The sequence below is a fragment of the Pithys albifrons genome, chromosome 12 (genome assembly GCF_047495875.1).
Source record: "Pithys albifrons albifrons isolate INPA30051 chromosome 12, PitAlb_v1, whole genome shotgun sequence".
NCBI lineage: Eukaryota > Metazoa > Chordata > Aves > Passeriformes > Thamnophilidae > Pithys > Pithys albifrons.
Window position 1 is genome coordinate 5,354,004 of NC_092469.1, and position 27,109 is coordinate 5,381,112.

The 27,109-nt window shown below is 41.6% G+C and overlaps 1 protein-coding gene across 1 annotated transcript in view; it reads right to left on the reverse strand.

Moving 5' to 3' along the window:
* ADAMTS18 (ADAM metallopeptidase with thrombospondin type 1 motif 18) overlaps positions 1 to 25,298 on the reverse strand; it is a 77,940-nt gene extending 52,642 nt beyond the window's left edge. Inside the window, exons 1-3 of the mRNA XM_071567749.1 lie at positions 25,014 to 25,298; positions 24,778 to 24,856; positions 22,601 to 22,917 (exon numbers count right to left, since the gene is read on the reverse strand). Of these exons, the coding sequence (XP_071423850.1) occupies positions 22,601 to 22,917; positions 24,778 to 24,856; positions 25,014 to 25,115 (498 nt within the window). The 5' untranslated portion in view covers positions 25,116 to 25,298. The remainder of the gene's footprint in view (positions 1 to 22,600; positions 22,918 to 24,777; positions 24,857 to 25,013) is intronic.
* Positions 25,299 to 27,109: the final 1,811 nt, after the last annotated feature.

The window sequence follows — 27,109 nt, forward strand, 5'->3', positions numbered from 1 at the left end:
GGAATTCGTTTCTTGAAGGCCAGATTTTGGCTAGTTTGCACTCCAGGGTGTTGTGGGAACTTTTTCTACAAATACATGAAACATCTCTGTAATTGTGACTTAGATGCAATATATTTATCCAGCTCAGATACTTCAGTAATTGAACAAATAATGTCAAAGTGTCATGGAAATTTATGCATTGGGTTTCCTATTGACAGCACAGCTTTCAGTATACTATGTGATTTTCCCTGCATCAGGGATGTCTTTCCATTAACCTTGATGGGTTTAGGACACAATGAGGGCAGGGTCAGATAGGTCAAAACTCCATTTTTATTTCAGATTCTCTGCAATTATAACACCATGAGAGGAAGCAGGATGACAAAATCTAACATTCTTCTAAGTCTAGACAACACAGCATGAAAAAGGCCAGGGACTCCTGTCTATTCCTTTTGTCTCCCACTGTGGCTATCACTAATAATAGCAATAATTGTGAGAATATGGTGGGAAGGAACACCCAGAGATTGTTCAGCTGGAATCCGCTGTTCCCTTGTTCTTTCCTCACAACACATATTTGCTGTCCTTCTGTAAGGGATATTCCATGCCATTGGAAAGAAAATGGAAAGACATGTGTTGACCTGTCTGGTCAGCAAATAATTTTGAATCAGTAAATTAGAGGAACTTGTAGTTTGCAGAAAAGTTGAGAAGAGATAAAAAGGCAACATTCTTCCCACTTGTTATTTGTTATAAAACATTTGCTTAGCTCTGGGCTAAAGGAATTTTCAGCTCCAATATATCCTTGTGGAATTCCTCAGTATGCAGTTGTTATCACCAAGTGTAAGGCACTTGTTCTGTTTTCTTGATGTGTCTCAAAAGTAGCATCTCAAAATTAGTTTGGACAAAGGAAATGATGACATAGTATCAGCTTCAAGATTTTTTTAATCAAAGACACATTATAAATTAAAAAATAAGGAGTTTTTTTTAACCACTGAAAAGGTTTATCTTAGCTATATAAAACCAGGTAGATCTTCCACTAATTGTCGACCCATGTGGAACAATTTTGAGAGTCACACTAACAAATCTGTTCCTAACAGGTCTCATTGGGCTCTTACTGGAACAGCACAGAGGCTGCTCCCCTGTGCTCTCAAACCCCAAGTGAAGCCTCTGGCAGCCCACCAGCCTGTAATCCTAGTTCAGTCTGAGGTTTCAGCATCTCCAAAAAAACAGACCCTCCATAAAAACCAGAGCAGTGACAGTGGATGAAGGACTTTCAGAACTTCTACTTCTCACCTATAATTCAAGAAAGCTGAGTGCTGAGATATCAGACAAATCCTTGTTCTACACCAGCAAAGCCTCATGGCTGTGGGTTCTCTGTTTGCATACAAGGCATTTTCATGACATGCTAATTAAATTAAAGGCAACAGCTCTATGCATATTAAGGTCAGAAAGGAGTTTCAGAAACCACATGCAAATAATGAGGTAGGGAGCTCAATGAAAGGAAACTGAGAATTAAAACAGATAAATAATTGAACTGTAATGTCTCTGCTACATATAACTACTTAATTCTGAGGGATGTAAAGTTAAATTACAGTCTGTACAAAAACAAGAGTATCTTAGCTAAACAAAGTGTTAAAAAATATGCTTGCATTTTCTTAAGGAATACTATTTATATCCAGAATGCCTTATTCAGTGTTATGAGCATATAGATAAAATTAAGTGTTAAAAACCCACTGCCTTAACTGACAGCAGCTAAAACACTGGCCAAAGAAATAAATGGAGGCTATACCATTAGATGGGTGTGCATGTGCTCAAGATGAAAAATCTCCCAAAAGAAAGAGTTAAATGTTATTTCACACCCACTAAAATAGTTCCAAATATTCATGAAAAGTTTTAAAAGACTTGACAAAAGGCCAACTGAAATTGTCATAAAGCTTTCCACAGACTTAAGCGGACATTGATCCAAGACTTCTGTTGTGTTATTTCCCAAATGTCCAGCTCTTGAAAAAGCCCCCACAAATCACTGATTCAAACACATCCTAACAAGAGCTACAGAACGTAAAGTACAGTGAAAAAGTACAGTGTTTACTTCTACTTGAAACAAATAAAAATTTAAATTAAGAACTTCCCTGAAATATAAAGAACAAGAACAGATGACCTAAGAACTATGATTGCTGGCTATTTAAGATCATCTGAGGTCAAGGATTCCTAGAAATCTAGTATTCACATCGCAGCGTTGTTGGGACCATCTCATGTTACAGCACGTTGGAGTTTTTTTCCTCATTCACTTTGCAGTGAAAACTCATGAAATTATCTTGTCTACAGTTCATTTTAATCAAACTCTTACTTCCTGCCCTGATAATTTGCTAAATCTCTGATACTTTGGCCCCACAGAGGAAACACAAAAGCCCCATCTCTGTCCCCAAGGAGGCATGACAGCCCACCTGTGGGTTCTGTTGTTTCCCATACTGGAAGAACAGGCATCTTGGAAGCCAAAAGAGGGTATGATGGACATCCAGAGAACATGAAGCTATTCACACAACCTAGAGCCACCTTGCAACAGCCTTTGGGCCCAGACTGGCCTCTAGAATTGAGTAGATATCAATTTTTAAATAACAATACACAGCAGCGTGTGCTAGAAGAGAGGTCTCCCCATAACCCTGTACCTCTGCTCAGACTCCACCACAGACTGATGGCGATATAAGGCCTTTCCCTCAGGTTTTATAAGCAGGTAATGGCAGTCCCTTCACAAAGCACAGAGATGCTCTTCACATCTGCCACCATCCCTCCATTCCTGCTTGGAGCACACACTCCAAGGCAGTGGAGGCAGTCCAGCCCAAACCAGGAGCAACAGATCTGCTCAGAGTTTGGGTTACCAGCTCAAGCACAGTGTTAACACCCACTGTGGACACTCTATTTCCTAACCATCCAGTTCATGGCCAGCAGCTTGGAGAGCAGCAGCAGTGATTTCAGACCCATTTCAAATGTACACTTGGAGAAACCCCTGTGGAGGTGGCAGACCCTGTACCTGTGTCCCACAGCAGCCCGAGCCAAAATCCTGCCAGGATAACAGGAAAAGTGCCAGCTTTTTAGAACTGGGTTTGGGTCAAGCCTTGGAAATGTGTATATCATTTTCTCACACATGCCAAGGAATCCCAGGAAGAATAAAGTCCTGTTAAGTCTGTCAACATTCATCATTTGAATTCCCCTTTCCCCCAAAGCAAGGATATTTCACCAATAATTTCACAAGGCTGTTCAAAGCAATCCTGCATCATGTAAGCAGTTTAAATAAATTATTGTTTCTTCAGAGAACGTGTAATGAAGCAGACTCACCTCTTGGGATGGGTTAAGTTGGTAGTCTGAAAAATATGTGAGACTATAACCTTACTACAGTCATAAGCAAAACTACTTCCAAGAATTATAGCCAGCAGTATAGTACAGCCTGACCTGGAACTGCAGATACCCGATATCACCGACTGACTTTTTGAGAGATGGCTTAGCTGAGCCCTCTCAAGTTAGGGTCAAAGTGTCAATGCTCTGGAAAATATAATCAAAATGAGCAAATTAAGATGTGAAATTAGGTAGAAAAAAATGACAAGCAGCATATCTGGAAAGCAGAAAGAAGGAGCTGAATTGCAGAAAGTGTTGCTGAGGTGAAAGATATTTTTACCCCCGGGAAGCATCAGGAGCGAACAGCCAAGCCAATGGCAGTAAATCACAGTAATTAACCAAGTTCGTTCCCTCTCCACTCTGACCTACAGTCTCTTTACTGGGAGTAGCTACAGAGGGGACAGCAGCAGCTGAGCTGCATTTTGCCTCCACAGTCTGTTCTTCAGAAGGGCACTTTTACACAGTTACCCATGTTACTGAAGAAATGGGTAAGCAAAACAAGCTTCTGAAACACCGTGACAGGGACACGATCCATGATCCACCAACAAAAAGTGAAAAGCCCGGACCTTAAATCCATACACAGATTGTTAAATTAATGACAGACTTTTACAGAGTGTTAAGCACCTAGGAGCTCCCATTGAGCTGAACATTGTCTCTGCAAGCATTTCTAGAGTGCTTTAAAACCAATTTGGGAAAGAAAATGTTCTGGGAAACTAGTGAGAATGGACTCTCAGGAGGTTTCCAATAATACACATGTAGTATTGAAGTCAGGAATCCCACGAGTAAAACTCGGGGCATGTTCATTTTTGATCCTATCCCAAACCAGGCAGCACAAAGGCATGTGAATACACTAAGGGAAAGAGAGAATTTAAGTTAACTAAAGTTTTCCCTAGCTTTTATGTTTGCCAAAAAAATGCACCCATCCTTCAGAAAAGTATCAAGTCTGTAAATGGGCAGCTCCTGATGATTACTCCAGAGTCAGGGAAGTACAGCAGTGATGTTTTATTGGACTAGCTCCTTGCCTGATGAGAATAACCTCAGCAGACCTTTACTGATTTTCACCAGATTGGAATACCTGGCTCTGTACCACAGCAAATGTTTAGGTTAATGGCCTTTACACACACTAAAATATTTTTATCGTGAAAGAAGCATTAGAATCATTGCTTGCCTACTCTGACTTGAGAATTGTCAGCAGATGACATTTTTCTTTAGAATCTGACTCACAAAAATAACTCAATTATTCTGTTTTCTAATATAATACACAGTTCTTGCAAATGTAAAATGTTACGAGTTCTTAACAATACAGCATTTTATTACCTGAGGATCTGACAGAAGGAGAGTACGATGTTTAAATTGCCAGTCTGAGTTAGTTCATGAAAGACTACTCTGTTTGGTTGCTCAAAAGTGCTATGCAGAACATTCAGCAATTATTAAAACAAGGTAACAAAATTGCATGTCTTTAATTATTTCTATATGAACAAAGACGGTGTTATCTCTGAATAGTGCCTTTGTATTTCTGCAGTTGACTGAACTTGTTTCAAACATCTTTATGCAACCCCCTGTCAGCATAGGGCAAATAAGGAAATATTCTTATTTGTTCCTCCACTTAAGGTAATTGAACCAGTCACGTTGGTATTTAAATGTATTAAATTGGTATTTATTGCAGGGTAATGAGATATTCTAGAACTAACACAAAGTTGATTGCTTTGCCACAGATTAAATACTTGCTTGTCAGTATGTGAGCTCCCTCATTTCTCATGTTTTGGGGGTCTTTTTTTTCTTTAATTAACAGAAGAAAAACACTAATGTAAACTGCAGCACTATGACACCAACTATACACCATAACCTTTAAGTGAAGTGTCAGAGGTTTACCAAGTTGCACTCAGAATTCCTTCATTTACAAACCCAGCAGTAGGGCCCTCCAGCTCCCTATAAAGGTTTTGGAAGGCAATAATCTAAAACCAACAGCTCAAACTTGGCCTTAGTAGATGTACAAGCACTTGGATATGGCCTGTTTAAGCAAATCCCTGCAACTGTAAGATAAAATCTACATCTTTTATTAGTTATGACAGTTCTGAAATCCATCAAAGAGCAAACAGGAAACAAAGGGATTATTTAATGAGCGCATTTATGCTTCACTTTTCCTAAAAAGAGGCAGCCCACTATTTGTCATGTGCTGTCTGACAGTTGATAAGTTACTTAGGATACATTAAGAATAACAGAAAAACTGATTTCAGAGGTACCTTAGTTAGTCCCCTAACCTAATATCCCACAAAACTGGGTGCCCAGCTTCAGGGAATGCTCAAGGTGTGAGAGGAGATTGACCTTCTGTAACCTTCAAAAGCATAGAAAATGCAGCTCTCTCTCTGTCTTCTCATTCTGTGTAACAGCAGAGAATAAAAGCACCATTTATGTCCCTCCTAAACATACGAAACGCAACTTCAAGATGCCGAGATCTTTAACAGACCTTTGGATAGAGCAGAATTTCACCGTAAGGATGGTTTGCTATGAATTATTTATGCTGCTCAAAGGATTAGGTGAAATGAAAATGTTCAGGCAAGATTCTCCTCCACCTTTGTGTAGAGATAATCAATTTTATATGGCTGGAGTTCAGATGTACCAAAATTCTAGGGAAAGTGCATGCCTTCTTAATGAAGGCTCTGGTCCTACTGGTGATAAAGCCAAAACCAATAAAATCAGGGCATAGTGATAGAGAAGATGAACAGCTTAAAAAAAAAAAAGAACTGATGATCAATAACTAAAATCGGTACTTGGAAATTCCTTTCCATAGGTACTCAGCATTAACAGATGTTTGATTGAGTGTTTCTGATCAGGAACATTCCTCCCTATCAGACAGGCAACTTCAAGCATTAAAAGTCATGAATCAGAACTTGCAGGAAAAAACACTATAAATTATTAGATTTTTTTTAAATAATGCCAAAGGGCTTCGGAGTTTTATTTTCTTTCTGATTTCTTGAACGATTTTCAACTGATTTTAAGAGGGTTTTTTACCCTTTACAATCATGTGTACTAGAGTCAAACTTGAGTGTTTTTTTTTTTGTTTAGTGAAAACACAGCTTTTCCTGTGATGATGGGCCTTTGGCAGCAGGACCTTTTGGGACACTTCATGAGTGTGTAGCAGGAAAGCTTGAAATACTCCCTCTCCCTTACAAGACACCTTGTTGAGGGTGCAGGCAATAGGGAGAGACATTTGCCCAAGCACTGGGTCACACCACCTGAGGCTACCTGATGGCAGCCCTTGACTCTGTTCAGGAGTCACATCTGCAGAGGGACTTACACCAACTGCATGCAAGCCCCAAGCAAATGCTCTCCATGCTGGTGGTTCACTACCCACACCCACTTTTCCCCAGTGAAGATCCTTCAGATTGAAACTTCAGCCTGGCAGTGCTGATGCAAATGAATTTGAGGGGGCAGAAGATCTGAGCCTGTCTGACCCGGGATAATTTGCATTCAAACAAAATAAATCCAGCTCAATTCCCATAGCAATTTTGCTTTGCTATGAATAGCTCAGGCAGCTCTAATAACGAGGAGCTCGGGTTACATCTGATTGCCAGCTGTATTGCTTACTAAGAAGTTAGGTCAGTGGTTCCCAACCTTTTAATTTTCCTTGTTGGAGTATACATTGCTATGGATTAGTTACATGAGAGAGTGGTCACAAGGAACTCTGTAGGGAGCAAAGTATCAGCTTTGCTGATATTCCACATAGACAGACATATACATATGTTGAAATATCTACGTGGGAAGGAGAAAGGGAGTGGAACAAAAGAGCTTGGGCCATTAAGGGAATGGAAAACAAGAAGCAAAGATGGCCCAAGAGGGAGAATGTCAGGCTGGTGCCTGGGTTATCTGGATTAAACTCCCAGTTCTTCATCATTTCAGTTTCTTTGTTCCTCATGTCTCAGTTTTATAGGCGGGACTTTGTAATCAACCTGGAAAATCCTTGAGAGAGACTTGTGAAGGTTCACATTTGACCCTGGCTGGGCCATTCTATTAAAGGGCCTCCATCTTCCCCACTCCAAGCCACAGCCCCAGCCTTCAGGATGCCCCTCAGCAGCTTGGGCTGTGCTCCAGTGACCAGCTGCACTGAGCACAGAGACTCACAGCGCAGGCTGGGATGTGCCCCCACCAGGGCTCTCTACTGCAAGTGTCCCATGCCAAGACACTGACCCCAGATGGCTTCGCCCATGATCCCTCCCTTGGCACATCCCTGGACAGGCTTGTGCCAGGTGACCCCTCTCACAGGAACACCACCACTCCATGGCATATGACCCAGGAACATGAAGTCACATCCAGTGAAGCCCATAACTGGCATGTTTGCCCATAACTGGGAATTCCTGTGCTATAATGCTTCCTATTTTTCTCATGCCTTTAGAAAAAATGTGTTACTTGGCATCACTGTAAAAGGCAGAGCAAGAAAGAATAAATGCCATCCTCTGTTTTTTTGCTTAAATAATCTCTTTGAAACAGGACAGTAACCTAGATACTTCCAAATATCTTTTCCCCTCACCCAAGAAAAGGTAGCTCAGCAAAACCTTGAATGCAATTCACAGGATTAAACCCAAAATACAGGGCAGCAGCATCCCAAAGATCCACCAAGTTGAAATAAGACTTCACCATTTTCTCAGTTTTCCACAACATTAAGAAACCTGTACAATGCCAACTCCACATAACATTTCAACAGCCATACAAACATCCTTAGCATCCAAAGTTTAGTGCATAATGGACATTTGAATCAGGAGTTATATATTAAGATAAATGTAGTACCTCACATCTACATTCCATGTCATGCCTCATATTTGTAGGCACTGTCTACAGCCATGAAACTTGCCTTTCCCAGATTATATTGCCAAGTGTACCATGGGTCCAGAAAATCTTTGTACAAGTGTTACCAGTCTGCACTGCTCAGCCTTTCTGCATTCATCTCTGTCATGGTTTAAAGCTGTACACACTCACACTTCTCTCCCACAAATCAGCCAGTGCTTCTATTTTAAGGGGATGATGCCCAAAGGTGAGCATGCTATAAGTGCTCTGCTGGAGAAACTGCGCTGAAGTTAAAAGCAGGAAACTTGGCTGTATTTGTCCCAGAGTAGAAGAGTTTTTAATACTGTTATAAATGGAAGTTTGATGAGAAGCAATTTTCAGTACTATTTTGTAACTAAAGAAATCTCTGTAGTAGAAATAACTGATGACATGCAAAACCTGCCAAAAAGAGGTCCTGGTTTGGTATCAAATAAAACATCATGCCATAACTACATTAAAATGGACACAGACATACTACCTTAATAATGGTGCAAGTTTTCAGCATAAAATGATCCATGTTTCAACCCAATGCATCCATTTGCATCTCCTGACATCCTGTCTGCTGACAAGGTCAGAGCCCAACAGAAAAGTCTAAACCAGTATTTGGAGTGTTAACGGTGTCCAGGTATTCAGATCCATGTTTGACTTGGACCCACAGAACAGGCCTGCAGCACTAAAGTGATCACGAAAGGTTACACTAATTTTGCCATCACTAGACTTTAGTACAAGCCTGTGACAGAATTGTTGGTGTTGGAAGGAACCTCTGGAGATCAGCTAGTTCAAGCCCCCTGCCAAGGCAGGGTCATCTGGAGCAGGTTACCAGGAACGTGTCCAGGTGAGTTTTGAATGTGTGACTGTTTAGCAGAGATGACTCTCAGGAAAAGTATGAAAGATGGTGTGGGAGCATTTCTTTTCATTAAAAAAATTAGTTCTACCTTTGAAAATTAGAAATGAAAACAGAGGACAAAGAAGAAGGTGAGGAGAGGACATGCATGTTCCCAATTCTACAGTCTCATGGGAATTGATCCAAGAAGGGAGGGCTTGGATCCCTGTGTCAGCAAGCACCGTTTGCCAGGATTTTCACGCAAGTGAAAAGCATTTCTTCATGAAAGCATTTGCACAATGGTGTTTTCAGCACACTACCTCACACATCAGGCTCTTAAAATACAGTCTGTGGAGCATCAAAGCTCTAAGTAACCCTGGAATGTTGAAATCTCACAAAATAGGAAAAATAAAGTGACTAAGGGAAGGTTGTGCCTGAAAGCAACCTTTTTTTCCATGAGATATTCTTTATATTAAATGAGTCTAAGATGTCCAGATATCTATTGCACAGATGTTGCCACTACATTAAACTCTATAGGCCTTCCTATTGAAATAAAGATGCAGTGCAGACAAGGGATATATTTGCTGACAGCTCAGCATGTTGCAAAGTTATAAAAGGATGGTAAAAAATTAAATAAATATATATCAGCAGAAGATTTAGGAGGCAAGATTTCCTAAGCAGCTTGACCTTCTTTCTGCAATGAATCTACTGAACAATAGGTTAAGCAAAGGTCAGGTTAACCATAGGTTAAGAAAAAAGCTCCAAGAGGAGGAATGTACTGTCAGAATCACCGAGGCTCTGGGACATCAGGGACATGTGAGAGACACAGACGCTTCAGTCTCAAATGTAGTTCCTAGTCCCAGGGTCTGAGTGTGCTCCCTGCTCCATCCTGGCACCATGGGACACAGGACCTGAGCTGGCACATGCCACAACCAGCAGTAAGAGGGGTGCTCTTGGATCTTGAGCCCTTGCCTAGAAATCAGGACACATTTGGTCTGCTGAGAAATGCTGCACAAGTCAAATAATTAGTGCATCAAATCCCACCAACAACCATTAACAAGAGACAGTTTGTCTACTTTCATAGGCAAGAACTAGAAAAGTGAATGTGAAAAGTGGCAAATGTGTCCCTTCACTGCCAGTCTCTCCACAGCTCCATGTGCCCTGCACAGCCTCTGATCTACCATTCTCAGATTCTAACTTCTCTACTAGAGCCTGCCCTCAAGCCCCTGTCTCACACATGAACATATCCCTGACTTTTCCCCCAAATAATATGGCTGCTCAGTGGCCTCTGAAGGGGCACTGCCTGCCAAAAGACTGCTGGCATGATGGGAATCAAGCACTCTTTGTGCCTACACATTTTCCTGCAGAAGGTCACCCGTGTACAATCCTGCCACTGCTCAGTGTGAATCTGCCCTGCTTAACAGGTTGTGACTAAAGACATGACTGTTCATGCAATCCATCTGGATCATCAGTCAGTCACTCCACCTTTTCTTCTTTCCAGGTGGTAACGCAAACAGAGGAAAAGCCAGAAGGAGCTCTTGTGAAACATTTCCTCTCTTCACAGCATGTTATGCCATACACTCCTCCCACTGGAGAAAACCAGCAGTGTTAATGTGCTCTGCAAGTAAATTAGGCACAAATAGCACCATAGGGAACTTAAATATTTTGAGTGTATACCATATAATCAGGAAATGCCCACCCTCTTTATCTGTGAGAAACAAGGAAACTGAAAGCTTTGTAATTTTAAACTGCCCATCAATTGCTATGAATCAATCAGGCCTCTTGCTGGGGAGAGCCAGCACACACGTCACTGGCAAGATAAAACAGGGTTTAAACTACACTCCCCACCCTGTTGTACCAGTTTCAGCCCAATACTCCACATGTCAACACCCCTCTCCATGGCTTCACTGAACCCCTCAAATGGCCTTGAATAGGACACTGACCTTTCACAGTTTTTCAGATTATTTATACTATCAGAGAAAATGTCACTAATCTGAAATAAATTGATTTTGTTTTCAATTGCAAACACATTATAAAAATAGAGATTTACAGTGACTTACTTCTTTAACATAATCTAGAAAATAATAAAGGAAGTCATGCAAGACTGATATACAACCTCTACATTATCATTTTTTTTGCAATAACCCAACATCTACTCACCACAAAAATCAAAGAAAAATAACAGCAATCTTCTCTTTATAATTTAAGTCCCTTCCTGGAAGAAGCAAGAAGGTCTTGATTTAAATTATAATTTATGTTGCTAGCACATAACACAGTTATTTAACAGCAGAAGAGACAACAGCCATAAAGAGCCACTTTATGGGCATACAAATATATTAATATTTCACAGACAACGGATGCCAAATTGTAAGACAGATTAAAGGACTGGCACCAATTCAGTGCATTGTTACAGAAAAGTATGTATGAATATATAAATTCCTCTTCCTTTTTATTGGCAGTTAAAACACAAGAAGTCAGGTCTAAAGGCTAAGCTGTTGTTAATGGCATGGGGCATATCCAGGGAGATATTTTGAAGTATATGGGCACCATTCAGGGCAGGCTGATGGTGGACAGGAAACACTGCCCCAGGGGAAATCCTCCACATTTTCCTGTTAATCCTAACACAGGAGTGGGCTGAGGAGGCAGAATGACCAAACACCAGTTTGCAGAAGACAGACCTTCATTCCGGGTGAATAACATTTCCTTCTGTTTTGTTTCTCACATTAGAGCGTGTTCTTGACTTTCCCAAACTGTATTCTCTCAAATGATTAAATAAATCATGTGAACAGCCACAACAAAAAAATATACTATTCCCTCAGCCCTCGAGCTATTTGCAAGTAATTTAGTGTTGTGGTGCTGCTCTGTGTACCAGAAAGCTAGTTTTCAAGAAATGCTTGGGAAATTACAACTAAAATAAACTTCTGATGGCACTATAACCCAAAAGCTGAGAACCTGTAAATGAACCAGTGCAATACTCAGAGGCCAAGACCACACTGTGGCACGTTTTTGTTCCCAGCTTCAACTGTCTATGGTGATTCATCAGCCTCTCTGATTCGGTGCAAATTGTCCTTTCATTGGTATTTCATCTGTCCCACAGACAGATGGAGAACAAGAACTTTGCCACCACACCACTAACCTGATGTTCCCTGACACATGGCACCAACTGTGTCCTGTTCTGCCACGGCTCCCATCCTGTCCTGGGGATCACACATGGTCTTCACTAAGCTGGACCTGCAGGACACTCTGTGCCTCAGGCAGTTCAAATGACCACCCAGCTCTCTCTGGTAAACACAGAAACAATTAACCACTTCTGTAACAGACTGTCAGTTCTCCTCTCTGCAGTTACTCAGCATTCCTACCATGAGCAGAGGATGAATGAGCTGTTGTCCCTACAGGTTTTCCAGGATGACACTGACAATATCCTTGCTCATTTTTGCAGATACAACTGTCAAGTCCATCTCCTGCCTAACAAGGGCAATAAGCCTCAAAAGTCATCTTTTACTCCCAACGCCAGGCTTGACTTTATAAGGGCTTGATTTGGGTGAGGCCCAAAAACCTCTTTACATTTACTCTTGGCTCTGTATTTTTTGGTGGCCATTGTGCTTCCTTTACTCCTTCATTGTCAGAATGCTCTGGCAGCAGAGTGGAATGAAAACACTTGGCACTAGTACACTGAAACGTATCTGGCAACTGCAGACACTACATGCCAAGCACTTGAGTGCATTTTGCAGCAGTAGCAGCAGCAGCTGATTCTCTGGGAAACTGCCTGAGCTCCTCCCTCATTTCACTCCTGGCTGTTACAAGTCTGAGCAGTCCATGAGAATGGCACAGGGTCAGCCTACAAATGGGTTTTCTCTGCCCTTCAGCAGCCTGTTCTCCTCCATTTAACTTCTGATTCAGTGAAATCTGATTATACAGCACCCCCCTGGATCATGCTCAACATGCATTTTGGGGTCTGTCATAAACACACACTTTACTTTCTTGATGAGCCAGCAGTGCTTCCCATTTCCAAAATGTCTCTCTAAACCAAAGAGGAAGTGCAGTGATGCTTCCCAAAGAAGTGGTGTGCTTATTGACTCAAGGGCCAAGATGATGCAGGGAGGAAGAAAAGAGACCTCTCCCTAGGCCAGGTTCAGATCCAAAGCTGTCAGCATAAAACATTTTACCACAAGAAGCTTCAGATGAAGCCCATAAACCAGCAAATACCTGGCAAGGAGAGTGGGCAATGCTGGGCTGCAGGAATCAGGAGACATCAGCAGCTCCATTGTGTCTCAGCCTGGAAATCACCCTTTTTCTGCCCCTTTGCTCAAGTTTTTGCTGCCAGAGGCAGGATAACAAGCTAATCATCGGTGCATAATGTCAGGAGTGCAAAAAACTATCCACATGGTCTTCAGCATGGCTTCTAGCATGAACAGAACCAGCAAACAGAAAAAACCTTGGGGCTGGAGGTCCTGCTGTGGTAGACTGGTATCCACAGTGGTTCCAGAGACATTTATTGCAAACAATGGAAGAGTGGATTACAAGGAATTATTTTTTATCAGAAAAAATCAAAAAAGTGCAAAAGTGACAGAAGCATTTTTCTTGTCTATGACAAAATCACCCAATGTGGACTGCAAAAACAAAAACACCAAACATCATGGCCCTAGCCCAAAATTAGTATTTTAGTATTTCATTTATACTTGCACCTAACAAAATAAGTAAACACCACTTTCTGTCAAGTGTTAACAAGAAATGCCATTTGGTTGCCATAGTTTTAGAAAACTTTACACTTTGCTAAAGCATTTATACCTATCCCTTACCATGACCAGCTTATATTTTAATAGCAATATTAACTTGAAATATTTCTTCAGGTTTAGTCTAGCCTAATTTTAAGACTTACTGTTTTGATGACTTCTTCCTAAAAGAAGAATGAGTGCATGTCATAGGATAAACCTGGTCAAAAAAGAAATCTTTTTAAATGCTCACACTTGTCACTGAAGTGCAATACTTTGCACAAAGAAAATCTGTTTTTAATTTCATTCTTTTAAAAGAACTAATTATATTCTGGTGTTATATAAATTCTACATCTCATGGCAAGGAAACTGCAAGTCTGAAGAGTAATCCACGTTTCATCAGTTTGTGTATTCTGCCACAGAATATAATATTACGTTCTTAAATTAGTTGGAAGCCACACTGTGCTGCAGAGTATAAAAACAAAAGTGAGGGCTCAAGCTAGGTCAAGCATATTTTGTATAGGTCCATTAAAAATCTCACTCCATTAATATTAATAAAGATGTTGAGACACAAAAGTCCTTCAATTAACATATATTAGGCAGGCAGGCACAAGCATTCAAGTGATCCCACTGTGAACAGCAAGAACCCAGCGCTCAAAGAATAAAGCCCCAAGTGTGCTGTGTACAGAGAGGGGCAGCCTGAAATGCCAATGCCCAGGGGAGTGAAAAGGCAACGCCCCATTGTCTGTGCAAGCAAACATCACTTTATTGCCTCAGTTTCCTCTTCTATGAAGCAGGTTTGTGCAGGGCCTTCTTATTGCAGGAAGAATAACTTCGAGACCTATTATCTTTGTCATCAAACTTTTTGTCTTTTACTACTTTTTGGCAGGAACTAGCTGGGCTGCCACACATGAGATTCAGGAAAAGGATTTTCATCTGACTGTGCAACTTGTTTGCAGATTTCCCCAGCTTATGAACTAACATTGTAAAAAAAGAAATTAACTTGCATGTTCCAGAAATTACTCTGGACAATAATGGTTCCCACGGTACCAAGCTTCAACCATCAAGACTCATTCACTTGCATCTGACCTGATTATTTGACATTTCTTCACCCTCATTCTTGGTGACTTCCGAGCACGATAAACAATAAAAGGTTACTGATGTCAATCTATTATGAGCCAGGATGTTGTTCTCATCTAACACAGAGTAAAGCCAGCACCGAAGCTTAATTAATACATGTTTGTAAATTGTGCTGAGTTTCAAGGCATTATGATTTCAGGTTTCTTCTGTAAATGTTTACCTCAGAGCTTTAGTCAACGCTCCACTGTCTGAACCAAAGATAAGTTCTGCTTCCATCAGCTATTCACATAGCTGGTCAAATCACTGTCAGAGCAAATCAATAGGAAATTCCTTTAGCATACTGTAATTTATGGTAGACCTGCAGCAACAGAATTGGGATTAAAATGGGATGAGAAAAGGCAAGAAAGAACCAACATTTCTGCTCTCAGTGACATGATCAAAAAGACAGAGGAAAACCTTGTTTGTAATGGAATTATCCACTAAAGTTTCATTCAGATACCATTTAAGGGCTAGTCAGAGCCTTCCTAACACAAAATGAGTGGTTTTTAGGAAACAAAAAATAGTAATGTCTGAGTTTCAGCTGCTAAAACTCACTATAGGTCCACTGCCAGCTTTCAGTGTGGAGATAACTAAGTTTAACCCCTGTCCTGCCAGCTCACTGAGAGAAGACCATGACAAAGTGAGGCACAAAGAGCTAACAGCTGCTGGATATGGTAAGGAGTCCAGTCAGAGGAAACCCTTTCAATGACTAAAAAGGCTGCTGACATTAGTGGGGCTGCTGTCAGGTTATCATTGGACACTGCAGCTTCCAGAAAGAGAAAGCAGGTATTTTCTGAAAAATTCATAGAGAGCTGTAAGTCAGCAACATTGCTCATGCCCAGAAGAGAATGAAATCAGATGCAAATAGCTCTGAAATGGTCTTGAAGGATCGACTGACATGGGCATCATTGCTCTAGATGCCTTTGTCTAGCATGGCCTCAGCTTTTATCTTGGCCCCATCTATGGACTGAGTACCACAGGTAATAAAGACAATCTTTAGATCTCCAACATTCTCTCCTGTTTGCATTACTGGACAGCAATCCCAGTGATCCATCTACCACCTCTTTCAAAGAGTATGGACATGCTGTACATCAGAAACACAAACCCATCCCTAAAGGCTGAAAATTAGAAAAATTGTCTTAAATATCTCGTGGACTTAAAACCCAACACTGTGACAAACAAAATCTATAGATGTCAACACATTTGAGAGACTTAAAGAACTGGTAACGTCCCCACAACCATCCAGACCAGTTATGACTGGGCAGCCTACAGTGAATCAGTCAGGTCTCCAATTGAGTGCAAGTGTGCATCACTAAATTGCCACCATAATCAGGTATAATCAAGGCACTGGTTCTGCAGAAAGGGTAAGGAGGGAATAAGCTTGGGAAAAATATGTTTAAGAGCAGTTTTGATATCACTGTTTGCTCAGATTAGGCGGACTGTGTGCCAGGGCCAGGGTACAACCAAGACAATCCTGTGCTTCCCACTCCACTGCCATGTATCAGGTACAGATCTCCAGGAGTGGGCTGCTTGAGCTGGGCTTGAACTACAGTTTCACAGACTGCCATTGTGTTTTGGGTAAACAAAAGCCTTTAAACACCAGGTCTGCAAACCTGGTACCTTCTTCAAACACTTCTGAAGTGAAGGGAGAAGAGGGAAATGACAGAAATAAAACCTTGTTTACATTAATTACTTGTGACTAAAAGCTGCTATTAGTTATTCAAATTTGCCTCTAAAAAGAGAAATACTTCTGATGCCCAGCAGTTCACAGCTGTGCAGAAGAGAATACGCTGCCTCTCGGCAGCAGGGATGGTTTGGTCCAAATGAAAATAGTGGCGCTTAAAATAAAAATCCTCATGACATCAAAGACATCCTGTTATGAAGAGGTCAAGTCTGTGCAGACAGGTCATCCTCTTCTGACCCTCAGGAGGGCATTTGTCTATTAGCTTCTCTCTAATGGACTGGGGAAAGTGTGGGAACTAAGTTTTGCGGAAAGACTTTGCTACAGCAAGAAAAATGCTGATTTTTCAAGTAGAGAGTCTGCTAATTCCTTTGGTAGTGATGGTAAGACTGCAGCTTAAGAAAAAGAGCCAGGATGAACTATCTCTGTACAAATGGATGGCTCCCTGTTTCTGGAATCACTCTAAGGGTGCAAGCAACGGTGTTCACAACAGCCTGAAGTCTGGTTGGAAATCCACTGACAAATCATTTCCATTCTCTGCTGCCAGTCAAGCAAAAATAGAGTGACAGAGGACCAGCTCCTCTGGGCACTCAAGAGCTGCTGTGCATCCACAGCCCATGCTGTTCAGTTTGATGGAGTTCAAGTGCTCTCAGGGACACTGGTTTCCTCTTTGTATGTTCCAGGGAGTTTAATATAAAACCAGGAAGAAATGCAGCCTCTATTACTTTTACTGTCAAACAGAAGCAGATTAATCCTCTTTAATTCCATTTCTTATCTGTCATGAATCAGAAGTGCCAAAATGCCTGCAGAGTGAAAGGCAGAGTAAAACAGAATGCTTATCAGACAGATATGGAAAAGGGCAATCAATAACCTAATCTCACAATTCATCATCAGTCAGTTCAAGGCTGAGACCAGAAACAGTGTCTTGTATTTGTCTAGTATAACTTAAAATATCCTCAAATATGACTTTTTGCCATTGTCACCTCAATTTCCCACAGAGTTTTTCTTATTTTATTATTTACCATATTATGGACTAAAGGAATAACAATGGAAAAATGTTCATCAAAACAGTGGGCAAAATTATGATTCTGTAAAACACGGTTTGTGTTTTATAAAGGATGAAGATGCGATGGTGTGTGAACATAAAGAAAGACAAAGAACTTGCACACCAGATGCTGCTCATATTGAGCTGGTATAATGGCAGAAAGCAAAGTATTTGTGTATTGGCTTCTGGGCGGACTAAAACCAGTTATAAGAATAAGAAGAATCACCAGTTCTGTACTTAGTTTCCCTTCAAAGTCCCACTGGGCCAAATTTTGTCATATTTTTACAGCTGTAGGTTTCTACAGGAACCTCATTTGCAAACAGCAATTATTTGTACTTTCACCAGCAGTCTGGCTCACTGAGTTGGATGGGAGTTTGTCTGCATAAGAACCTTGGGATTTGTCTCAACATATTTAATTGGGCTTAAAGTGTGAGCTCTAGGAATAGGAAGCTGTTGTTAACATGAACTTTACATGATGCAGGATGCAATTAAATGACTACAGAGAGTGGGTACATGAGTTGCACTGCCTGCCTCTTAGGTGGCCAGACTGCATTAAGCAGCTTTAATTTTGTGGCTTCTTTGATACTTGGAGCAAAGTCCTGACCTCAGACATGCACACACAACCCCCACTGAATTAACACATCTCCTGTATATCTCTCAGTGCTACATCTAACCCCTTCCCCAGTCCTAGACTCCTCTGACAGCTCAGCGAGTGTAACATGATTCATCCTTCCCTCCTCTTTCTCTTCCCTTGACTAGACACTAATAAACATAACAGAACTTGAGACAAGAGGCCCCTTACAATGACAGATTCAATCACATCTTACCAAAACCAGAGGAGGGCACTACTACTTCTTCTAATTAAGGTACATAAATAAAGGGGAGAGAATGGCCCACATTCACATCTGGTGTAAGCAGGTGCAGCCTCTCAAGCCTCCATTCCAGGGTGATTGCTTAGGGCTAAATTTGGCCTGAACAATAAAACTGTGTATCATACAAGGACCCGAACTGTTCCACTGAGCAGTACTTGTTTTCTCTGACCCAAAACGCACACAGATCTCCTCTGCAATGTGATGGCAGGAGAGCTCCTTGCATCATAGGAGCTGTTCTTTCCTCTGGCTACACGCTCACCTGTCTCCTGCCCCAGCTGCCAGCAATGACCCCACAAATGCTGTATACCAAACTACTCACTCATTAGGGTCACCAATTCCTCTGCTGTGCATTGGACTACAGTGTAAACTTGTTTGACTTTGGAAGAGAGTTCTTATTCACAAGAGAAATGTGACTTCTCCTAAATGCACAGTCTTAAATTACTTTTGAGAGTGTCTCTGGAATACGACTGGACACCTCTGAGGTTCTCTTGTATTCTGCCCTGATTTACTGTGTGACTGCAAACAACTCCCTGCATACAGGAGATTCTGTATACATAAACCTAACCTAAGGAGACAAAAACTGGCACATAAAGAGAGAAAACACAGGGATTCACAGACTATGAAGACAGCAGTGAGGCTTTTAGGTGTCACTGTGGGAATTAGATGGTGAGCCTACAACTGGTATCATTTTTTAATGCAGATTAAATAGAACATGTGGATAAGAATGGGCAAGAGGAATGAGATAGGAATACAGACACAACCACTCTGAGTAGGTCCTGAAGAAACAATTTCATATTCTAACAGTGGCCAGCATCATCTCCTTCAGAAAAACAGAAACCCACTGCATTCTGTGGATTTGGCACAGTCTGCCTGCCAACTAGCTAGCTAAAGGCAATTATAAGTAATAATGAATTAGAAAATAACAATAGAAATAAAAATATAATCAGAAAAAGCAAAAATTAGCTCAAATATGGGTTTGGGGAAAAAAAGATTGAATTTGGAAATAAACAGGGGATGACGCAAAGACAAACCAGTGGCCTGGATGTACTAATTGAGAGAGCACAAGGGACTAAAGGAAACTCCACTGAGTCATTCAGGAGTAAAAGGTTTATTAAAAGCAATAATGAGTATCACTGGAGAAAGAAGTTGACCATTTTGCATTTCTATTCAGGCCACATTAAGATGATGCCAAAGAGAGAAACTAGTTTTGTATTTACTAACATAAATAAACTTATTGACCCAAAGTTGTAAGAGTTAAAAAAAATGACTGCTGAGAGTGAAAACATATTAACAAAATATACGAAATAATTATCACAGCTTCTGTGGAAGGAACGTGTCATGTTCTCCACAGATAGCCCGGAACACAGTTTTCATTTAAAAAACAAGTAAAAGCACAGATTTCTTGCTGCATAGCAGATGCCCCAGCAAGCAAAGGATGCTGACTGAAGCAAGAAAGGGCAGAAAATAGAAAAAAAACAAGTTTCCAGTTGAAAAACAAAGCACCTGAACACTCTTATGGTGAAAAGAGGAAATACTCTAGTAAACTTGTGCACACTCTCCTGAAGTGCCAACTTACTGTATCAGAGTACTTGTTCACAGAAGGAGCATAGAACCAATTCTGCCTTCTGACACACCAAGAAAATTGTGTTGACTGATGGAAACATTTGGTCTCAAATCAACAAATCAGCGTAAAAATGTGGGGCCTTCCTGTCAACTAAAGCATTAAATCGTAAGATAGACACAACTCTTAATAGATGTACACCAAATCAAGAAATTCGTGCTCCTTTCCAGTGTTAAGTTAAGGTCATCCTGCCTAACAAACCATTTCATATAGACTCTCTCCAAAGTCTCCTCTGCAGGCAATGGCAGATAACAGACAGCTGAATGACTGAATACTCTAGGTCATCCAAAAAATTAGATCAAAGAGTCCCTGTAGTCTATTGAAATGCAATTGCTTCCAAATCACATTGTGGTGTTCCAGGCTTGAAAGAATGGGTCACTGCAGCTTTATTGTAGAGAAGCTATTGCTAATGAAAGGAACAATGGAAAGATTAGTGCTACCAACCATATAGAAGAAACACCACTTTCGGTTTAATTGCAGTGAACAAAGCAAATAAGAAAGAAGGGCAACCAAGTGACAAAAGTAGTTGGTGCAAAAAGGATATAGAAGCTATTCACAAGGTTCTCTTGATCAGAGCACAGCGTCCAGACTTAACATATGATTACTGAATTTGGATCACAGTAAGAAGTGACGTGGTCATCATTACAGACAGCTGACGACACATTTTTAAGAGGGCAGCCTTGTAAACTGAAAGGGTAAGAATCCTGTTGATAATTTGCCTGGGATTCATTAGGTGCACTGAAATTATTAGATGGATAGGGAGAAAGGAATAATTATACTCTGGGATATTTACAGGAGATTATTGTAAGTAAAGGTTTACTTTGTCTACCAGTTTAAAGTAACAATTTAAGGTGAAAACTATTGAACCTTGGAACTAATTAAAGAAAGAGCAAGATTCTAATTGCTGATAACATAGGTAATGCCAGAATAAACTCGCTTATGCCACAATATTTATTCTCTTTTGATCAGTTTCTGGATCTTTTCTAAATGAAGCTTACCAGTCATAACAACCTCTGTGTCGAGACAGTGGTAAAAGATGCATTTCAGTCTCAGTTAAGATCACCACATTCTGCTCCTCTGTGACCTGAGGCAGACTCGAACCTTCCTTCTCCAGACAAGACTTGACAAGCCCAACTTCACTTAGCTCAGAAAGCATATTAAAAACCAAATGTGACCAAACAGGGGAAATCACCCAAACTGTACCTGTGGTGTGTAGGCAGAGCACTTCCCTTAGAGGAAAAGGCAAAACACTGCAATGACTGAAAACAGAGTATTTTCTGAGTAAATCTGGTAGAAAAGTAGCAGTTGTGAACATAGGCTTCCACAGAAGCAACTAAGCACGTCCATCCAATTTTAAGTACACAGCACTATAAACACAACTTTAAAAGCAAAAAAAAAGCTTCGTTCCAGTTCAGGGCACCTGCTCTAAGCTCAGATTTGCAACTGTTCCAGTGAACTGTAAGATACTAATTCCCCTAACTTGCTGAAGGAAAAAAAAGAAAAGTAGAGCATTCAAAATGTAACCCAGACCACTTCACCCAGTTATCAACAGCCCTTGCTAACGAACAGTCTTCTCAAGTCACTGATTCCTGTTTCAAAGGAAACACTGGCTGTCTCAAGTGCTCCTTCTTTGGTCCCATCACACAGTTCAATAGCCCTTATAGACAAGTACCTTTGCAAAACAGATTTCTAGAGGGTGACCCAACATATTCCCTGGACCTTAGTCAACCACAAAGCACACAAGTGACTTCATATTCCAATGCTAAAATGTCACTGCCCTACTCTGCATCCACAGCAGACTCCTTTGCATGTGCAAGGTCTTAAGCCTAAAAAACATCCATGACTATTAATCTGTAGATGATTCTTCTAAATTACATCAGTAAAGACTTTTCTGCAGGCAATGAGCACTGTCAAACACATTTTGAAAAAATCACTTGTGAGTAATAATTTTTCATGAATTTTGATGACAGCCATAAACGGAAAATATGCAACGATAATATTTAACACATTCATAAGAGATCAACTCATCAAGACTTGTAAACCCAAATAAGGCTTGAATTACCAAAGGAAGCAAAAGGAAACCAGTCCATGACTCCTGCTGAGCTAGGAAATTCACCCTTCCTTAAAGTAGTTGACAAACATAGGTATAATAATATTTTTTCATGAGCTTCTGAATGTTTTGGGTTTTTTTCCTTTATCCATAGCAGTTCACAAAGACAGAAAGAACTTATACTTCAGATTGAGCAGAAATGTGTAAACTATCAGGAACTGTAACAAATTGCTATGAGATAATTACTAGAACTACCAGCCAGTCTTCTGTTTTTTTTCCCCTGAAAGGCTGTCATCAACGAATACAAAGGGTGTGATGCAGTTCGTTGGCTATAACTAAATCTCTTCTATTAAATGCAATGGCAACCAGTGGCATCAGGAAAATCAGCAAATGGTGTATGGTATCCTAAATATTACATGAATTACATACCTTCAGCTACTATTCCACATAGGAAAATACTTTTAATGCTGATTTGTTTTAAACAGACACTTACCAAGCCTACACATGTAGATATTGCTACCGAAGAGGTGCTATCATTCCTTATAAATCCCTGGTAGAAACACTGCTCAATTTCATGTTCCTGAGAATTTGACACTCCATCTTTCCCGAGTACCTGGACAATAAAACTGTTGCTTAAAATGGTCGAAGGTTTAAGTTCTAAGTGAAGTTCCTGTCCAAATGCTGAAAATTTGTAGTGCAAGGAACTCTTTGAACTCTGAGTTGATCTCTTTCTCCTAGTACTGTGCAAAACATCATGTGAAATGTACGATCCACTGGAATCCACTCTGACAGGTGTCACAAACACATAATCTGCAAGGATAAAAAGTTAGCCATCAGATTTTCATCCCACAAACCAGGTAAGCACCCCCCTGACATGGTAAGCATCAGGTATTCACTATGGGATGAAGCATTCCCTCGTTCAGCGACTGGCCTGAAAGCTCTGCAGGCTCTGTGTGTGTAGCCTTGTCTGCATAAATTCACCCCTGTAAGACACACAGGCTCTCAGACTGTGTTTGTTTCCTTTGTGCCCCACTGAGAGGCACAGACTAACTAGCATAGCTGTGAACATTCCCACAACTGCTCCTCTGAAGACATTTGTCATCACCAGCAGATCTGTAGATTTTCCCCTCCCCCTGTATTAATTGCTGTCAAATGTGAAAGCTGCTCTGGTTGGAGAGGCTTTTTCCTTCCCGAAGAATGCAGCAAATATTGTATCACTGTAGGGATAACCATGACGGAGACTTTGCAGAACTGTACCACTTGTTCAAATGGATTAAAGGATTAATTTATTAATGCCTTAACTGACTGAGATCTCATCTCTTTGTAGTGACTTGATTAGACTGGGTTTCAAATTGTAACTGACCTTCAGCAGAAAGAGATTACATCCCACCTAATAACCTTTAGTCAGCCACCGCTAATTGCATGCCAATGAAGTTTGTTTTGGATAAAATATGTGAAAAATACAAAACTATTTTTGAGAATGCTGAGATCTACTCACAACAACCTCAGAAAGGGGAAAAAATAGAGGCCATGATTCAGCTGCCTATGTAGGCAGGTGCCTTAAGCTTGAAGGACATTACCACTGGTGTTGACCTAGCCATGCAGGGATTGCTTGTGTCCTGCAACTAGGGTTTGAATTTTACCTGTTTCCTGAACTAGGATCTTTGCACCTATTCCTGGTTACATGAGTAATTATGATGAATGAACTGCTTTCTGACCCCATTTAATTTTGTGGCTCTATTTCTCTATTGATACTTAGATGTCCATGCATTTAATAAAATAATTAACTTTTCTTCCTAAACTGAAAGACTATTAGAAACAAAAAAAAAAAAAAAGAAGAAAACTCCCTCCTTCTTGTGTCGTCACAGATGTTGCAAAACTATCAATCTCTTTGCCTGAATCTCTTCATTGGACTCCCATTAAGCTGAAAACATAGCCAGTGATAAGTTGTTTTCCTTAGAGAGTGGAAACAATATATCAGGAGCTTTCACTTTCCTCGAGTGGTGTTAATCAACGGCAGAAGCTGAGGACACTAAGCAGGCTGGTGGCCAAAAAATGCGAGCAGCAGCTGGAGAGAGGGAATCCCCAGTGAGCAGAGGATAGGGCGCTAGAGGGTTTTCCTTTCTGCACCCTGGTGTGGTTCTCTGTTGTACTTTGTTTCCACTCACACTCAATAAAAAGCATATACTGCAGTTCAAACATCCCAAAGTCATCAGCATCTACATGTTAGTCCCTGCAACCTGGGAACAAACAGCTCCTGAGTTCTTTTCTCTCCAGGTTTGTTTTCCCTCAGCCTGCATTGCACGGCTCCTTCCGCTCTCCCACCCAACTCTTTTCATTACTTTTGTCTCACTACTTCCACAACAGACACACGAGGTTTTGCTGGTGTGGCTACAAACACATTTATCTTTCTAATCGCACATGGAAACGTGCATGTATTAACTATCCCATTCATTTGCTTTGCTGTTACATATAGTTCCTTTCAGCTTTAACACACGGGGCTTAAGTTAATCCCTGCCCATGGCTCGCTGTCCCACAGCAGTCAGCCTGCTTGCACTTCATGCTCCCCAAACACTGTGGCTTCTTCCCTTTAAACGCTCACTCCACCAAAAAAAAAAAAAAATCCATGCAAATGTTCACATACACAGATACAGAAAGAGCTATACAAACCATGAGTCAATTCACTGATGCTGTCACTGGTTAAAGTTGCTGCATGAGACATGCAACAGAGGCAGCACAGCTGAAGGGTCTGCAAGAGAAAAAAAATAAAAAAAAAGAGAGAGAGAAAAGGAGTATTGGGCGAGATTTCCTCGACAACGGAAGGCAGAGACAAGGCACCAGAAACTGCAGTAACCTGGTATGAAAGCACACTAGGCGACTGCAAAAGAAAAGTGCTCTCGACCTGCCTTTACAGTGCTTCCAAGCCACGGGAGAGTCTGGAATTGCATGGAGCTGCCGCCGAGAATCGCAGCAGGTAAAGTCCAGACGGCCAGCAGCAGACAGTCCATGTTCCGCCGCGCACCTGGCGTGCGCTACCTGCTCCCCGGGGCGTGCGGCGGGCGAGCCGCGCTGCCCCGCATGGTCACCTGGGCGCTGCCCCGCAGCCGCTGGCGCGGCCGGCGGAGCCCGAGCAGCGCGCCCAGGTGAGCGCGCCCGGCGCTTTCAGCCGCCGCGGGGCAGCGCTGCCTCCGGCGCCGCGACTGCAGCGGCCGCCCCCGGGGGGCCACGCGGGACGGGGCGGGCGGGACCAATGGGGAGGAGCGGGGCCGGGCCGGGGGAGGCACCTGGGACCGGGGATGGGGCGGGGGAATCGGCCCGGGGAGCCGTGGCACGGCAGGGCTGGGCTGGCGCACCTGTGCGGGTGTGCAGGGAGCGGGGTCCGAGGAGGGCAGAAAGGGGGTGTCGACCCACACGGAATCGCAAGATGAGTTAGGTTGAAAGGGACCATATCAGAGCGTCTGGTCCAAGCAGGATCATGCCAGAGCGCATGGCATAGTGTTACATCCAGATGGATCTCGAGTATCTTTGGTGAAGGAGGCTCCACACCCTCTCTGCTCTCTGTTCCAGTGCCCGGTCACTGCACAGGAAAGAAGTTCTTCCTCATGTTCAGGTGGAACTTCCTGGGCATCAGTTTCTACCCATTGTCTCTTGTCCTGTTGCTGGGCACAACCAAGCAGAGCCTGGTCCATCTTCTTTTCACTCCTCCTTCAGATACTTCAGATACTTGGCACTACTCCTTCAGACATTGATGAGGTCCCCTCTCAGTCGTCTCTTGGCAAGGAACAGAGATTGTGAGCATACTGGGAGAAGAAGCAGAGTCCTGAACCAGCCATGCAGCTTCCACTACTCACTTGGAGGGAATGTGCTGGTATTTTCTAATATTTTTAAAAGTCACTTCATGGGAAAACAAATAATTCACATGAAGTTTAAGGTGCCTGGGAAGCAAACGCAGCTGTGACAGGTACAAGCAGGTACTGGGTACCAAACACTGATGTCCATCAGAGAGCTGACTTTCACACCATGGCTCTCACATTGAGCCAACTCAGCTCTAGGTTTTGGTCCCAACCAATCTAGTTGTGCTATTACACATTCTCTTCTACAGAAAATTTCAATAAAGATTCAAAGATCTAAATCATCTGAAAGCAAACTGAAGTATTGAAGTGAATGTGACTGGTCCAGACTGGAAATCAGCACACAATTGTTTCTGATGATTTTGGCTGCACGTGGGGAAGTGTCCCTCACTTCACGATCACCTTTTTGTGCTAGAGAGTGTTCCAGTATGTGTCTCAGTCCAATCTCACTCAAAATCTCCCTTGTCTCAGGGTCACACCATGAAAATAAAGGGCAACTGTTCCAGTCCAAGGTGCCTTGTTGCTCCAGTTGGCACATGAAGATGGAGAGCACACAAGCTGAGGTGAGAGAGAGGTCATCTCCTCTACCTGCCTCCTTTACCGGGTGTCTCATGGTAACTAGTCTGGGGAAGTGGATTAGACAGATCTGAGGTATTTTGCCTTCTAAAGCATTTCCTGTCTTTAAACAAGTTCACAGGTGCGGAATTTCTCCTTCACCTCTCTCTATTTCCCAGTAGGTTTTACATTATCACTTTGCTGAATACATTATGATAAAGTTTCAAGATCTTTTTGTAAAAATGCACCTGCCACCTCCCACTGAGTATATTCAAATTAAATGGCTGGCCACAGGTTTAGGATGGTCCCAGTGGAGCAGAACACATAAAACATGCTATGCATGGCAGATAATAGGAGAAAAATAGAAAATTATTGGGCTGTAATTTTATTATCAGCCTTCAACCCTCTGAACAGACGGACCTGACTGTTTGCAGTAGACTACCCTGACTGTGAACACTGACATTTAATTTGCTGTGAGAAATAAATGTGATCCTTTAGCAAGTACAAGAATTGTTTAAGAAATAAAAACACAACTTTCACCATAAACCTTGCACCACTGAAAGGTGGTTTGCTCTGGATTTCTGTAGAGTTAAGAT